At 40.8% G+C, this 16856-nt stretch overlaps 1 protein-coding gene across 1 annotated transcript in view; it reads left to right on the plus strand.

The window, feature by feature from the left end:
• Positions 1-404: 404 nt before the first annotated feature.
• The window catches only part of adamts9 (ADAM metallopeptidase with thrombospondin type 1 motif, 9), a 43216-nt gene continuing 26764 nt past the window's right edge, over positions 405-16856 (plus strand). Inside the window, exons 1-18 of the mRNA XM_075460425.1 lie at positions 405-772; positions 1082-1488; positions 3078-3240; positions 5874-6211; positions 6806-6889; positions 6999-7123; positions 7335-7375; positions 7477-7582; positions 8577-8723; positions 9307-9448; positions 9871-9975; positions 11442-11587; positions 11994-12175; positions 12279-12415; positions 13041-13158; positions 13235-13330; positions 14979-15145; positions 15393-15522. Coding sequence (XP_075316540.1) covers positions 676-772; positions 1082-1488; positions 3078-3240; positions 5874-6211; positions 6806-6889; positions 6999-7123; positions 7335-7375; positions 7477-7582; positions 8577-8723; positions 9307-9448; positions 9871-9975; positions 11442-11587; positions 11994-12175; positions 12279-12415; positions 13041-13158; positions 13235-13330; positions 14979-15145; positions 15393-15522 — 2731 coding nt within the window. The 5' untranslated portion in view covers positions 405-675. The remainder of the gene's footprint in view (positions 773-1081; positions 1489-3077; positions 3241-5873; positions 6212-6805; positions 6890-6998; positions 7124-7334; positions 7376-7476; positions 7583-8576; positions 8724-9306; positions 9449-9870; positions 9976-11441; positions 11588-11993; positions 12176-12278; positions 12416-13040; positions 13159-13234; positions 13331-14978; positions 15146-15392; positions 15523-16856) is intronic.

Here is a 16856-nt window from a genome sequence, read left to right on the forward strand (position 1 = left end):
TTTGTCACTCTGTGATCCCATGAACTTCTAAGTATACAGCCATGCCCTGATTATCTCTCTTGTGGCCCCAGGGCAGGCATTTCCTATGGGCCCCACCTCACTGTCATGGTCACTGACCTGTCCTCCACACTGTACTGCCCACCGTTCTAAAAACAAAGGCAAATAAAATCATTCCAGATTGTTAAATTGCAACTTTACAACTGCATCACACATAAAGACTAATTATTAATCATTAGATCAGTTGGTCGGGGACCTTGAGTCTGGACTTGTGCATGTGCTGTTAACAAATCATGACATCTTTCAAATTGGACAAACGTGACCACCCTTGTCACTATGGTATATAACGGAAATGGCTTCACTGTAGCACCAGAGTACCTTGCAGCGCTGATCCCGCCCCTAGCTGGGGAGAGAGCTGGTTCACGGGCTTGCGGAGCCCATCGCAGTTGACTGTTGGAGCAGCCCACCCCTCTGCAGTATGCATGTTCGCCAGGGAATCCGCGAAGCGCTCACGTCCCAGCAGTGTACTTCTCCGGTCAGAGACCATCTACTCAAGAGTTGAGGATAATACAATTGGATGTGGCAGGCGGACCGGAGGCGGAAAGCCCGAAGCGACCGCAGGAATACAATATTACTACAGGAATACACGCTGCCTCTTTACTCTGAACGTGGACAATCATGCATGTGCTCTTCTGGGGCTTGGGGTTTCTACTATTCCCTGATTTCTTGAATGTAGTCGCATCCGCAGGGAGATTGCTTTTGAATTCAAGCTCAGGTAAAGTATGCCATTCTGACAACCCGCGCATTTTTTTCCCCCACTTGAGAGATCATTTTCTCACCCTGTAGGCAGAGAATGAATGAGTTTTTCTATTCTGGCAAGCACATGACTTGCTGCCTTTCTAGATTCCTAAACTTCAATGACTGACTGTCTTTTCCCAGCAGTACTGTAAAACAGAATAACCAAGAACGTGTCTAAATCAAAATCTAACCCTTAACACATCTGGACTCTTTCATTTCTATGGTTTCAGTCGGATTGTTGTTGATTCTGTAAGTGCATTATCGTTCTTCTGCCTTTATTCCGCAGTCAAAGAGGAGCTCGTCGCTTATGAGATTGTAACACCGGTGCGAGTGAATGAAGCCGGTGACAAGTTTCCAACCAGCGTGCACTTCAAGAGGAAAAGACGAAGTTTGGAAGAGGGAGCCATTAATACTACGGACCACTGGGCCTCGCCAAATATCCACTACAGGATATCTGCTTTCGGACAAAACTATCACCTCAATCTCACGCTGGATTCGGGATTTATTGCGCCTCTCTACACTGTGACATTACTTGGAGTGCCTCAAGGAGATAACACAACGGACTTTTCAGCAGATGCAGAGGGAGAGGAGGAGGAGGAGGAGGAGGACACAGAGTTAAGGCACTGCTTCTATAGAGGACATGTAAATGCACATGCACATCACGCCGCAGTCATCAGTTTGTGCTCCGGACTGGTGAGTTTTTACGCACGGTCAGAAGTCGCTTTACGTACAACGAATTTACGACCAGCTGTTTTACTTTTCCACCTTGAGTGTTCATGAGCTACTGCTGCGTACACAAGGCTTGAATAATAGCTGCCTAAACATTGCCTTGATTTTTTTTACTTCCAGCCTTGCGCGCAACCCGCTTGTACCGTTGACTGTCCAAATATCCAGATTTGCATTTTTTTATGTTGCTAGTTTAAACATGTTTGTATATAGCTAAGACTGCATAATTTCATACATAAGGCCAAACATAATACATTGTATAAATGTCCTGACCACATTTAAGTGGAATTGTAAGATATTAAGAAACATTTTAAGAAAAGAAAGCCTAATTTAGTTAATTTGATGTTGAATTATGTTGTAAGCCTCTTTCGGGGCAAATGATATACGCCCGAAATAGCAACACAGCTTCTGGCCTGCGAGGATCCAACGTTTATTTTCTAATGTCAGGTTTAATGGACAGTAGACATCTTCCATTCTCCTCCCCAGTGTCTCGGTAGTGGGTGACGTCTTTACGCACGCTAGTACAGCAGGAGTACGGGTGGTACTGACGTCATCACGAACTGGTCCAACTCTCAGGGCTGCTGAGGCATGACTTTTGGTGGGGATCAAAAGTGCACTCAGAGTTTATTCACAGAGACCACAGTGTAGTTACAGATATGAATCATGGGTCAGATCCTTCCCAAATGAGAAAACATAGAGAAATGCTTTGGATGGTCTCTGCAGGGAGCTTTGGGGAGCTGAGCTGACATTTATGGTGCATATTAGTAATGACCTTTGAAGCCACGTTTATTCTAAACCAGACCATACTGCCTTTTATTGAACTCTATTTCTGTGCATCCTGAAATGATGACCTATTATGGCATAATGTCAGTCAAAGAGTTGCTCCTTGCGCAGTGGTAGAAATTGCTTCGTGTTGATGGAAGTGGTAGCAGAAGGCATCAATTTCAGCAAAGTGTAATGATTTTCTGGTAATAACTTTGGTCCACGTTTATTATCCAGGATTACTGATGCAACTTGCCAAATATATTATACTAACAGTACAAAACTTGTATCAGCCCTATCTCTTTAAGCTGCTATGATGGTTGTCCAGTTGTGCTCGGTTTGGCATGTACCTTATCTTGATCACAGACCTCCAACTCAACTGGTTACACTAAATGTACCTCGTGAAATAAATGTAACAGGGCTTTTGGCATTTTTGCCAAGAACATACATTCCCTGAGTTTTCCGATAGACATCACAAGTGTGCTTTGATTCCTTTACTCCTGTTTAGGGATAATTCGTAAATGCATGCAAATTCACTTATTTCTTCTATTCATGAGAGTACTTCTGTCTCTGCATTGCTTATTGGCTCTCATGGTTTGTATATAAGCCAAATTCCACTGTTGCTTTCTATAAATATTTTCATGTGAAAACTACATTTCCTTAGAGTGGTATGGCAGTGGTGGATTTTGAAACTTCTCGGCTTGCTCATCTTGACTTTTTTCTTTTTAAAGGAGTAAACATTTACAGACTCTGGATTGATGGGGACTAACTGCTGTGTGTTTTTCTGCTTTCAGCTCGGCACTTTCAGGTCTCCAGATGGGGAGTATTTCGTGGAGCCCCTACACAGCTACGAAGGGAAAAACTATGAAGAGGAACACACAAAACCTCATATTGTATACAGGAAGCGTGCATCCAAGCAACAGACAGCTGAGAAGACCTCAGCTTGTGACACTTCAGGTGTGGTATATATCAAAATGAGTGCGCATGCATTCAGTTTTGAAAGACAAGTCCCCGCAATCAAACATAGACGCAGCCTTAACACCTACACATATCTGCTTGAAAAAAAACAAAACAACACACACTGTTTTGTCCCTACAACCGGTGTTATTTCAGACCTCACCACTGTAGTGCTCTCTCCAGTCAGTTGACCTAAATATCTGCTCCAGTCACCCCTCACCCTCTTACCGACACGGCAGCCTCTGAGCAGAGACCTCCCAGTGGCTGTGTTTAAAAGCAGTGTGCATGTGGGGAGTTCATGTGCATGGAAATGTTTTCATGGGGTATGTGTGGCTTGTGAGGAGAGATATTTGCCATATGTGTCTGTAAGTGCATGCAACCTTTACACTGGTTCCCACGGATGTAATCAGGTGTAATCACTGAGTCACCCGTGCAGTCTCCCCTGTCATGTAAAACCGGAGTCTAAAGTTATGTAATAACAGCAGAGTTTTGTCAAACTATTACAGTAGGTGTTCGGTACTAATTGATGAAAAGTAAGCTCCTGAAAATCTTAAGAGGAAAAAAATTCCCTTTTTTTTAGTAATATGAATAAACATTTAATTATTCTTCATTCATAGATGAAATGATGATCTATTGGCCATACTTGATTTAGATATGTTCCCTTGTGCTGGCTACAATCAGGGGTCTGATGACAGAATTAAAGGGAAAGTATGGTGTGCAATATCTTGGCTACAGCCTGTCATAGTGTGCATAGTTCAGTGCTTGCAGCTGCAGCACTGCAGCTCTCACACAGGAAAAATCATTTGGAAGTTCTCCCTTGTATCATCCCATCTCAGTTTACTGGCTGAACTTCCTGTTGACTCTTGTACTTCCTCTGCTTCTTTGATAAGAAAGCTGGGTAGACCCACTGCGATGGCCATGTGGTGTAAACTGTATAATAGCAAAGTGATGCCAACTTGAAACAGTCAAATAATCAAAACTAAGAAAATAAATGTGGAAATATTTGCTCTTTGTCTGCTGGAGATTGCACTACAACTTTTTGGTTTTACTGTATATTTACATGTTAGACTGTGTGTATGTTTTCTCTTTTGATTCCACAGTACAGTAAGTGTGAGGATGTGTGAAAACATAGCCTGAGGGAACATGAATTTGACTAAGCGCCATTTGTAGTATAGAATTATTCAAGCTTCTCAAAGTTATTGTGTAATTCTTCCAGATTCATAAGGTTTTATTTTTTGTCACTAAAGGATTAATGACACTTAAAAAATCTTCACTTGGAAAAACCCATCTAAAATATTTACAAGAAACAGGAAGTTTAATGTTGCTATGGATACAGTAAGTTGTCCTCTTGGCTGTAACTTGAGCCCCGTGTTTACATTTTGTAAAATGAACCTCAATAAATAAGCTGTTAAAAGTTACTTTTTTACTATTTATTATTTGATGTGGTGAAAACTATCTCTGGATTAATTTAATAGGGAAGAAAACATAAAAGCCAAAGGAATCTCAGGCCAGTTCTGATCTGATTTTTTTTCACCACATTTATACAGTAAATTACACCGTGCTGCCCAACTGAGCCAAGTTTACAGCCGATGTGTTTTGAAAGTACGCTGCATTAGCAATAGTTGACAGTTGTAATTTAGAGATCCTAATACCTGCTCTGTGTCAGTAGGGGATAGGGATGGGATAGGAAATTGAGTCTGCCAAAGAATAATCATGTTTTTGCTGTTTCTTATGTATTAATACAGCCCATTGATAACTGTTTATGCCTCCAACAGCACTAAACAAAAAGAGACAATTGTTTGGTAATTTGACTAACTTCATATTTAACAAGTTTAACCAGTTTACCTCACAGTTTAAATTAGTTCCCACAAGTTAAGACTTTTTAATATGACACGTTTTTGGATTTGAAAAATAACAGAACAAAAAGTAAAAGATCGCATCCCCTGCTACCTTATAGGATTTTCATGTAGAGCAAATTGTTATTTTAGGTGCATTCATTTATTCATTTATACTTACAGGACATTCAATGATAAAGGGTAAATATCCTAATCCTAATATCCTGTAGCCTAGGTCACTTTTATTGATGTAACATTGCTGGTGATGCATTAATAACTGTCAAAAAAAAAAAAAAAGGACCGGCATGCAGTAGCTTTGTTGCCATGTCATTATTAAAATTGGTTTTGAGAGGTTTTGCTGCCCTGTTGTTGAGCTGCTTAATTTGTGTATGCGCTAAGCAATTTGTGTACCATTTTCTATGGCTGAAGGCCAGGCTTACCTAACATGAACTCTTTGCCCTCCTCTCCTCCCTCCTCTCAAATTGAACTGAGAGAGAAAAAAAGTACTCCAGCCAGTATTCATCTGTCAACGCAATCCTTGAGCAGCAATAAACACAACAGAGAAAGAGGCAGTAACAAATTTCGATCATACTCTTCTTCATGCAGCCAAATCGCTGCATCTCCACGCATGCAGCTCCATCTTTAGAGCAATAAACCACAAATGTAGCTCAAGTGTAACCACATCCTCTTGGCAATGATTTTTATCTTGTCTTTCTTTTCTGAGTGAATGTACTTCTCTTCAGCTCTGCATCTGTGTATATTTATACATGCCCCATTCCCTCTGGCTTCTCGCTCTAGGACACAAACACAGACATAAGAGACACAAGCTGAAGAGAGTGCCAGCGGCTGAGGTCACCACTGTTTCCAATGCAGCCCCCGTGGTCAGCGCTGACATATTCCTTGACCTGGAGTCACTGAGCGCCAGCCTGGCCAGTAACGCTTTGCTCAGATCAGAGCACGGCAGTGCTAGCACTAGACCGTCAAATGATAGCAGTGGTGACTCAGGACCTCACAGGAGATCAAAGCGCTTCCTGTCCTACCCGCGCTTTGTTGAAGTCATGCTGGTGGCCGACAGCAAAATGGTGGAGCATCACGGCAGTAACCTACAGCACTACATACTCACTTTAATGTCTATAGTAAGTTATTCTCTGGATGTTGGGTTTGTGGAAGTGGTGGGCTGGGAAATCAAAGTGTGCATGTATATCTTTATCCAAGCACTCATTTAAAGTATAGCTGCGTCCGAACACGTGGGTGTATTGAACATATGTACCTGTTCCTCAGTGCTGTTTGTGCTGCTGGTCAGTCAAAAAGTCTTTGAAGGAGGGTTGTGGTAGGGAAAAGGCCAGCCCAGGGCAGGGGTAAACAACTCTTTCAAAAGGCCAGGGCTAAGAGAGGGCATCTTGAGGGACAGGCAGCTTTGATGTATGTTAAAAAAAAAAGTTCAGGTATGTCTCAAAGACATCATACGCTCAGCCACTGGTCCTCCGGGAAAGACTAGGATGACCTATATTTTGTTCTTGGCAAAGACTACTTTCTCCTCAGGGGCTCAAGCTGTTATCAGCTTGATCTTCCAATCAACCAAATTCTTTTGTTGTGAAACTGCAGGCAGACGCTCCATGATAGAGTTAGCAGTAAATGTACTATGTCATTTCTCAGCTGGTTCAGTTTGATAATAAGACTAATATTTTTCCTTTAATTGAAATCATGTTAAGTCTGTTTTCTTTATTCAGGTCTCTTCTATCTACAAAGATCCCAGCATTGGCAACCTGATCAACATTGTGATCGTTAAGTTAGTGATAATAAATAATGAGCTGGTAAGACAGCAAGTTTTGTTCTGATGTCCATTGCTACAAATGTGCACAAATTTGTACACTTCATGAATGAGTTAATGCCTTTTTATATCTATGTTTGCATGCTTCTCAGGATGGTCCAGTCATTTCATTTAATGCACAGACCACTTTAAAGAACTTCTGCATCTGGCAGCAGAGCCAGAACATCCTGGATGATAACCATCACTCCCACCACGACACTGCCATCCTTATAACCAGGTGCATGGAAGTTATCCTTTTTCACATACAGTATATTTAAAACATAATCCTAAATCGAAAATAGTCGATGTCCAATAAAGTAAATGATAAGTATATAAAGAGAGAGAGACTAACTAGAGACGAAAATGTGATCCAGATGAAACTCCCAGTTGCCTTAAGGTTGTCCTACACTGTCTCTGACCCTGACCCATTATCTGTGTCTTCACCACAGGCAGGACATCTGCAGAGCAAGGGATAAGTGTGACACCTTAGGTCAGTGGATTGTTTTTAATGAGTTAACCAGCAATGATTGTAAGGGAAGAAAACAAGATGGTGTTTTGTTAGGAAAAACTGAGAAGTCTCTTATTTCTCAGGACTTGCTGAGTTGGGGACAGTTTGTGATCCATACAGGAGCTGCAGCATCAGTGAGGACAACGGACTCAGCACTGCATTCACCATTGCTCATGAACTGGGTCATGTGTAAGTTTAGCAGACTTCTGCTGATTGTTTACCTCTTTTGGCTTTCATAGAACTTCAAAAGTTTGTCCTTGGGAGCCTTAAAATATGAGCTTTTCTTGCGGTTTGCCTTAGTTTGTGACACTTCTTTTGCATATTCTGACCACATCTCCCAAAGTGAATTGGTGCTCTTCATTTTGAGATGGAAAATAAATTGTCAGAATTGAACAAAAAACACTCTTTCTGCATTGTTCAAAGTCCTGAGTCACCCTGAGCTGGGGTGTTAGCCTTCTACAGTGGAGACTGTTACGGACCTTAACAGCCTTCGTTAACTGTAACAAATGCTCTTTCTTACCACTTAACAAAAGGTGGGATTATTGAATTCCATAAAATATCCGCATCAACCTGTGACAGCATACTTGATAACTGCTTAGAGACAAGGCGCAGAGTTATTTTGTCCCTGTCAGGTGGGCAGCTTAGTAGCAAACAGTGTGACGCTGTACCTAAACACAATGTAGGGGGATTGTATTTGCTAAACTTATATGAGCTTAAATGTGTTCCTTTTTTTCAGTGCACTTATTTTCACTTCAAAAAATTCCCCCAGTGTTCATAAAATTCAATATCATGCTGGTTTCTTTACACACTCCCCCCAGGCAGACAGTACAAATGCTCTGCATTATTTTTAGTGGCAACCATGGATTAGTTTACTAAAACCAAACCAATGACAGAGTAACTGTAGGAATAAATGTTTAGATAAAAAACATGATGATTAAACACACTGAAATCCAAAAAGAATGCCTCTTGTATTTGTCGTTTTGAGAAACACAAACATATTGAATTAAGTCTCATCCAGAAACAGTCCAGATGTATTCATCGTGATGCTGCATCTGGCTTTGGATCTGTCCATGATCAGAAGAGCTATTTCAAAAAAAGGAAGAGAAAAGGCCTAAACTTTTTATCCTTGTTAATGTAACATTTTGTGTCTACAGTGTGTTTTTTTCTGTGTTCTCTCTGCTAGGTTCAACATGCCTCATGATGACAGTAACAAGTGTAAAGAGGATGGAGTAAAGATACAGCAACATGTGATGGCTCCCACGCTTAATTACAACACAAATCCTTGGATGTGGTCCAAGTGTAGCAGGAAGTACATCACAGAGTTCCTTGAGTATGTCATAGTCTTTCTTTCATCACTGTTACAAACATGCATCTTGTGGAATGTAGTAAAATCTCAGAAAAATCAACTTCACAAATCTGGCTTAAGAATCTTTAAAGAATATATTTATTTAAGAGCTGTAGAGATTATGCTTTCATAAACACACACCCTCATGCAGTCAGTGTATATGGTGTGTGGATTTTTCATTTGTACTTGCAACAGTCAACACAGAAGTAATAAAAAGAAGATCAACTGTCCTCATTTCTCAGGGCTGTTGCAGCCTCTAGTCTCCACTCTCACAAAGGCTCCTCCACCTACTGAGAAACACCAGACAACTCCAACTGTAGGAAATAGTACATGGGATGATATTCGATATCATCCTAAATCCTTCCAATGCAGAGTTCTAGCTGCATCCCAGAGATCCTGAGATCATTACTTACTATTTTTAGCTGGTTGAATAAAAGCAGAAGTCTGTCAAGATGTATATGTACAGAAACATAACCACTCCTGCTGTACTGAGTGTGTTTTCTGTCTGTTTGTGTCTCTTGTTTTTCTCTTTTTTCTTTTAAGTCATTTTATTTTTATTTCTTAATAGCACAGGATATGGTGAGTGCTTGCTCGACGAGCCTGTTTCTAGGCCGTACAGTCTCTCGCAGCAGCTGCCTGGACGGATATACAGTGTCAATAAACAGTGTGAATTGATATTTGGGCCGGGGACACAGGTGTGCCCTTATATGGTAAGTGGAGCCAGTGTGAGGGTTTGAAATGTCATGTAGCAAATATGGGTCTCTGAAGCAAACATCCCGAGTTGTGATCAAGTGCTGCCAAAGTTCTCAGCTAAATGTAAGAACCTGTATTAAACAACAAGTCAATAGGTAGTTCTGAAATACATGCAATTAATACTTAAAATACAGTTCTTTCTTGTCATAATAATCTATATTCATAACTTCTATCTAAATGGTTTACTATGTAACCACTAGCTCGGAAAAAAAACATCTATAGGATGGTTGATTCTGTAAATGTTGTGTCATCTTTGGATACATTGGATTTGTGTGAGATAAATTCTGTGTCCGCAAGTGACGTTATTAAACACGGTATATAACGTGCTCCATTTTTAATCTCAGCATTAACACGGACTTGGTTTGTTTGGGTTTAACAGACTCAGTGTCGGAGGCTGTGGTGCACAAGTCCAGAGGGAGCCCAGCGGGGCTGCAGGACGCAGCACATGCCGTGGGCAGATGGCACCGATTGCTCCCCTGGAAAGGTGAGTGTCACGTAGGGGGAAAAACCGATGCTTATAAAGTGGGGCTGTTAATGGAGGGTGCAGGAAACCTAAATTCCAATGATGATAATGACTTGAACTGATTTGAATGATATTGAAGTGGAGCATAAATGTGTACTGTGTAGGAAAAACCATCTGAAGTGTGATAAAGCACACAGTTCATCTTTTACATTATGGTTTAATACTCATGTGGTTCTGTTTTGTGATCCAATAACCCTAACCACATTTCCTTTTTAGTTTAGATTTTACAACTTTTACTGTGACTGAATGAAATTGTTCACAGGTGTTACAATATCAGGTGCAATATGACATAAGAGAGCAAATTTACATACTTTGGCCAAACATGTACACTTAAACATGGCTGGCATGCAAAGGTGGCGTGAGGCGTGGAGTAAGTGACTGTTTTTAAATGTGCGACTGTGCTAGTGCAGCTTTTAATCAGGACTTTCTCACTAACTACTTGCTTCCTGTGAGTAAGAGTGAGGGAACCTGAAATCATGTTGAAAACATGTTGAAACATTTTTGTGTTTAAAATAACCCCTTCCATCCCATATCATACCAGACTGCACCACACAAAACACTTAAGATGAAGTTTATTTGTTGAACACTGTAAGATTATCCTCTTATTTCGAGTTTAGATCCATTAAATGACTGTGTGCTTGACCTTTTTTGTCCCCGGCCTGACACAGCTGTGCTACATCTTTCTCTATTACTCTTCTTTCCATTTGTTGCACTAAGGACATTAACATGACTCCAAAAAAAATTAGATATTGCATTTGTCTTAGAAAAATCTTAGAATGCATGTAAACATGTCAGTCCGACCAAAATCTTACAAAGTCAAGCATCTCAAAACTCTGATCTGATCTGACTGATGATATAGTTGGGGATCTAATCTCTCCGGCCTGTAAATGCTCATCTAGACTAATGACACAGTAAAGCACAAGTGTATATTGATACAACCAATTCCCAATGAAGCTGCTCCCATTCAAATAATTTTCTGTTTCTTTTGTGAGACGGCCTAACTGAGACTGAAAAATCTCCCTGTTAAGACTGTGTGTCAATTCGTGGTTGCTTCAAACATTTCCAGACTGTTGCTCTGCTCTAATAAAATCCCGGTTTTATAACTACATCGTCACATTTTGTCCATCAATGACCTTCCACAGACAAAGTTAGAAGTGAGAGAATCTATGCTTGGGCAAGGACGATGGTCCAATTAAACAGTCGAGTTGTAACCAACAGTGCATGTAACCTTTGCTGACTGTCTAATTCATCCCAGATAAGCATCAAAGAGCAGATACATGTGCTGAAAGATCCATGCATACAATTTTTATTTGAACTGTCTGCTCTTGTGCCTGTTTTGATTTTTCCCAGTTTTTCGCATTCTTATTTTTTTTCTCTCCCTGCCTTTAATCTGGTCTTCATTCTTGTTCCTTTAACCCTTGTTGCAGCACTGCAAACATGGCCTGTGTATAGCCAAAGAGCACGACACCGCACCTGTGGAGGGAGCATGGGGAGTCTGGAGTCCATTTGGTACCTGTTCGCGGACGTGCGGCGGTGGCATAAAGATTGCTATGCGCGAATGCAACCGACCCGTGTAAGTAGTCCACTTCTTTGTAGTCGTGCATACCGGGTGGACTTTGTATCCATCTTAGCTGCCAAAGTCAATGTTCCATAGATCAAACCTCCTTAAGGAGATTCTTTTCATAGCAAGCGTTCATCAAATCAGCCTCTCTGAAGGACCCTACCCTACAGGGTTGTTTCCTGGTAATTCCAGAGATCACTCTGTCTTTTTGACTGTTGTCTTTCATCTGGGTCTATGGACAGAAAGAAAAGAATGGGACATAATGAGAATGAGTGGACATACTCTTCATGCTGAAGAGAAGAGTTGGCAGAGAGATGAATGTTATCAGCGCAAAAGAAATATCCCGACTGATGCATTTACTGAAACAATTTACTAAATTAGGCCAATAATTGTCCTCTTACCTCCGTGTTGATCTCAGGCCCAGGAATGGAGGAATGTATTGCGTCGGTCGTCGGATGAAGTTTCGCTCTTGTAACTCTGAGCCTTGCTCCAACCAGAAGAAGGACTTCAGGGAGGAACAATGTGCCGCATTTGATGGCAGGCATTTCAACATCAACGGTCTACCTCCAAATGTTCGCTGGGTGCCCAAATACAGCGGAAGTGAGATTTCTTTTTTCAGTCACTGGGAAAACAGATTTAATGTAAGCTCTGTATTGACTTCAGCTGGTATTAAGATTTGCCTTTGTTTTCTCCCCACTGTCAGTTCTGATGAAGGACAGGTGTAAGCTGTTCTGCAGGGTGGCAGGCAGCACAGCCTACTATCAGCTCAGGGACAGGGTCATTGATGGCACGCCATGTGGACCCGATACCAACGACATCTGTGTCCAGGGCCTGTGCAGGGTGAGGTTCTTAGCTCTGCACGATTCAAAATCATCAGCTAATTTCTGATCATAGTTTTTAATGGAGACCATTGGTGAACTGTAACTGTGCGGAGTGGATTCACTTATTTCTACAAACTTACAGTAAATATACAATCCCTTACCAAAACAACCTGTTTCCTCAAATCTGCAACTGATGGATTTTTGATTTGAAAGCTTGATGACTAACATAAGCTTTACATCAATTTCCCTCATTAAAGAAGCAGGGAGTGGCTTTGTGTACTATTTGAGCCACTCACATTTTTGATTTAGCTGTGGTTCAGTAAGTTCTCTGCCCCTGAGAAGAGTAGCTTGATCTACATAGTTTTTACAGAAAGCCAAAAATGTCTCACTACATCCAAAGCCCTTCTTTTAATGGACATCTTAAGTATTTTAAATCAATGTGAGTAAAAAGACAATAAGTCAACACATTATAAGTTAAACGACTTTAGGAATCATCAGATTAAATTAGTCTTTTATAATCTATAGTTTTTATTTCTATCATTTAAGAAATAATAAAGTAATGGCTAAGTGGATTACTGTTTGTGTAAATGAAAGAAAATCTTTTCATCTCCTGCACTTTTCCCTCCCGCGTCTCTTCTGAGCAGCAAGCAGGCTGTGATCATGTACTGAACTCTAAAGCCAGGAGGGACAAGTGTGGCGTGTGTGGGGGTGATAACTCTTCCTGCAAAACCGTGGCAGGAACCTTCAACACTGTACGCTACGGTGAGCATCATCCTCTTTTATTATCCTATCATTCTATGAATACTAATGATCTAAACACACTGCATGACAATTGCAGGCTATAATGAAGTTGTGCGAATACCCAGTGGTGCTACAAACATAGATGTACGTCAACACAGCTACTCAGGGAAACCGGAGGATGACAACTACCTCGGTAAGAAGTCCAAGATTTTTTGAAAGGAAACATATAATTCCCCTTTTTCAACTCGTTGACACAATTACCTGCAGTCTAAATTAAATCTTTGTGAGATGCTTTAGGGAAAATACCACAGATCTTTAGTCTTTAGCAAATCTTTAGTCAGTCCTGTCTTAAAACCTGTGTTCACAAAAGAGTGGAGCTCACAGTAGCACACACAGCAAAGTGAGTTCACACTACCACATACCAACCTAATAAAAAAGTACTGGACTAATTATTTCATTCTCAAATACTCACACACCCTTTATCTGCCATGTGGACACGGGCATCTAGTACTGATAATTTGCTTAGCCACGATATTGTAGTGAGTTATGTGTTGAACTGACCCGGGCTGTTAAAACACCGCAACACAGATTGAGTAACCTAGCAGGGCGCCAGTTACCACTCCAGACAAAAACTGTGTCTTAATTCTTCTGCCTCTATAAACCCTGGGGTTCACTTTCCATTCCTCCCTGTTTTAAGTTTTTAGAGCCTAATGTTAAGAACGGTTACACCAATGTTCCAAAATGTGTTTTTGTAATGGTCGGTTCTGGAGCCGCAGAACTGATGGTGTGCATTCACAGTAACAGTTTCAACTTCCTGCTTCTGAGGAGCAGCAAATGTTGCATGCTTTGAACTTGAAGTTGGGTGGAAATAATGATGGGGAGACTGGACAAATTTGATACTGTGATGTAACAGTACCCTGCAAATCTGAACAGCTCTCTGAATTACATATATTTAAAACCTGGATCGTCCCAAATATATAACGTCAGAAAGGGATTTATTTTCATTGTGTGTAGCCTTCAATGTTTGTGTTGTATTTTGACATTTCCATGGTGTTTTGTGAAGCAAGGTGCTGTTAAAAAGGCATCCTCTTTTCCTGTCATGTTCTGTTTCTGCCGGCCTGTTCAGGTGAAAAGCAGTGCTCAGCTCATATTGCAAAGTCATTTACTTAGGCATTCAGTATAGTGTGCATGTTAATCTGTTAATGAGCCAGAACTAAACCTGTAGGTGCTTTTCAAAGGTCAGTCAGTTCATAAGCGTTCATGTCTCTTATGTACCTTGATGGCATGTGAATGCACCTTTACTCGGTACTAGGAGGCTGACTTTTAGGTAGAAATTTCTACATTTTGAAATTTCCCTTGTTCTTTTTTAAACGTAATTATTTCTTGACTATATTCCATTTTATAAACGTTGGAACGCAATTTTAGATTTTTTTTCATTTTTGAGGTTTGTATTCATTTGTATATAGGGAAAGTTCTCAATGGCGCTCAAATCTCCTGAGAATGAGATGTAATGTGTGAAATCGCGAGGAAAGGACAGGCAGGAAATTAGCTCTATAATCGTGTTAGAGCAAATAAGTGCAGAGGACTGGTCGGTGAACATAACAGGATGCCCATGAATGGGAATTCTTCATGAACAGAGGATTATTTTAGCCCAATGATGAGGCTTTACCTCTGCCTGCTGCATCTGTCTTACTGTAAATCGGAAGCTTAGCCACTGTGTCCCTAAGCTGTCCTGTTTCAGGCAATCTTAAGTTATTGTTTTTCTTATGTGAGTTACTCAACCTTATAAATAGCATCATTTTCCATCAAATATAACTCAAATGATGTCTGTCTCCCTCTAGCCATATCAAATAGCCGTGGAGAATTCCTGCTTAATGGAGAATTTGTGGTCAGCATGTTCAAAAGGGAAATCAAAGTGGGAAATGCCATCATTGAGTACAGTGGCTCTGACCATGTCATTGAGAGGATCAACTGTACTGACCGCATCGAAGAAGAGATCATTGTTCAGGTAAACTGTCCTTCATGTGACAGCATAGTATCCAAAGCAAAGATGCAAATAAATAGCGTTTGTTTTTAATTAGAGGATCAAGATAGGAATTCAGAAACTTTAATGCTTCTCCTTGCTTGATCTTAAAAGGTTTATATATATAAATACCTTGCTTTATTTTGTATTGTCCATGGTATGCAAACCCATACTCTCACTGTATTGCAACATGTATCACATTGGCTGTGTTTTTTTTTTGTTTTTTTTTCAGGTGCTGTCTGTTGGGAACCTTTACAACCCAGATGTCAGGTACTCCTTTAACATTCCCATAGAGGATAAGCCTCAGCAGTTCTTCTGGGATGCGTATGGGCCCTGGCAGGAGTGCAGTCGCTTGTGCCAAGGTGAGGGGGAGGCACATGTGGTTGGCAGACTCACAGTAGGTGTCAGGAAAGGTCAAAGATAAACAGTGTAGTGAGAGTAAAGATGAAATGAAGAAAAGGAGATGGGGAATCTCAAAACCTCAGATATATTACAGAGAAGACTCTTGCTCAATGTAAAAGCCTCATGCTTGAAATTTAGCTTTTGACCAAGTGATTCAAGTTCAACCTTATAGTAAGCTGTGGCAGATTACCTTAGTTGGCATGACTGTGGGTTTGCGAGAGTATGTGGGCGTGCAGAGGTGGATTGCAGGTAAACTCGAAAACCTGTTATGTGTTATGACTCACTTTGTTCTGTGTAAGAATAGCCTTCTCCATTTTTTGACACGACTCTGCTGGCGAAACTAGCAGTCAATTCCAAGAAAAAAGCAAGAACTGCACAGTTCACAGCAGGATAAAGAGCTGGCATATAATGCCTTCAGCTGGGAAACACTAAGCTCTCATAGCACTGAGATGCTAAACTCGGTAACATGAGGCACTCATCTTATTACCCGGAGCCACATTAGGTTCAGATATCTGTCCTGCACTTTATAGTGTTGCACTTTGATTCAACACAAAAGCCGAGATGAGCCACACACACACACACACACACACATTCCTGCTGGTGTATATTACAATCCTGATAATGTTCTATTTCTATGTTTCGGGAGGATGTTGCATTGATAATTACTCTCAGGATGTTGCAAAAGTTGAAGTCAGGTAGTAGGTAGTAAAATTTAAGGGGGAACAGTTTTGTTAGTTTTGTTAGTTTGCAGCTCAGGTCATGCATATCTGCATTCCATTTTAGTAAGTGAGTAAAGGCTATCATCCATCATCTTCAACCACCTTATCATTGTCAAGTTCGCAGGAGGCAGGAGCCTGGGTCAGCTGACACTGAGATAGGGCACTACGTGGACAGGGTCAGACAGTCCACAGGGACAGACAACCACACATGCTCACACTCACAGTCAATTTAGAATCACCAGTAAACCTTGCATGTATGACTTAGACTCTGGGGAGGGAACAAGAGAAACCAGAGGAAACCCATGCAAATTCAAAACAGAAAGGCTAAGCCAACCAACCGGTTAAAATGCTGAACCTTCTCTTTGTGAGCCAACAGCACTAACCACTGCTTCACCATGAGCAAAACTGGTCATCTCTGATCAAATGCTACACTAGAGTAAACTGCATCTTGAATATCTGTGTACATGGTCAAATGGTGTGAACAAAAGATTACATCATGAATGCTAAATTTTATGAGTATCACATTCTATTGTGAATTTACCTGTTGTTCAAAATTGCATTTTTGTGTCTCCACA

The sequence above is a fragment of the Odontesthes bonariensis genome, chromosome 3 (genome assembly GCF_027942865.1).
Source record: "Odontesthes bonariensis isolate fOdoBon6 chromosome 3, fOdoBon6.hap1, whole genome shotgun sequence".
NCBI classification, from domain to species: Eukaryota; Metazoa; Chordata; class Actinopteri; order Atheriniformes; family Atherinopsidae; genus Odontesthes; species Odontesthes bonariensis.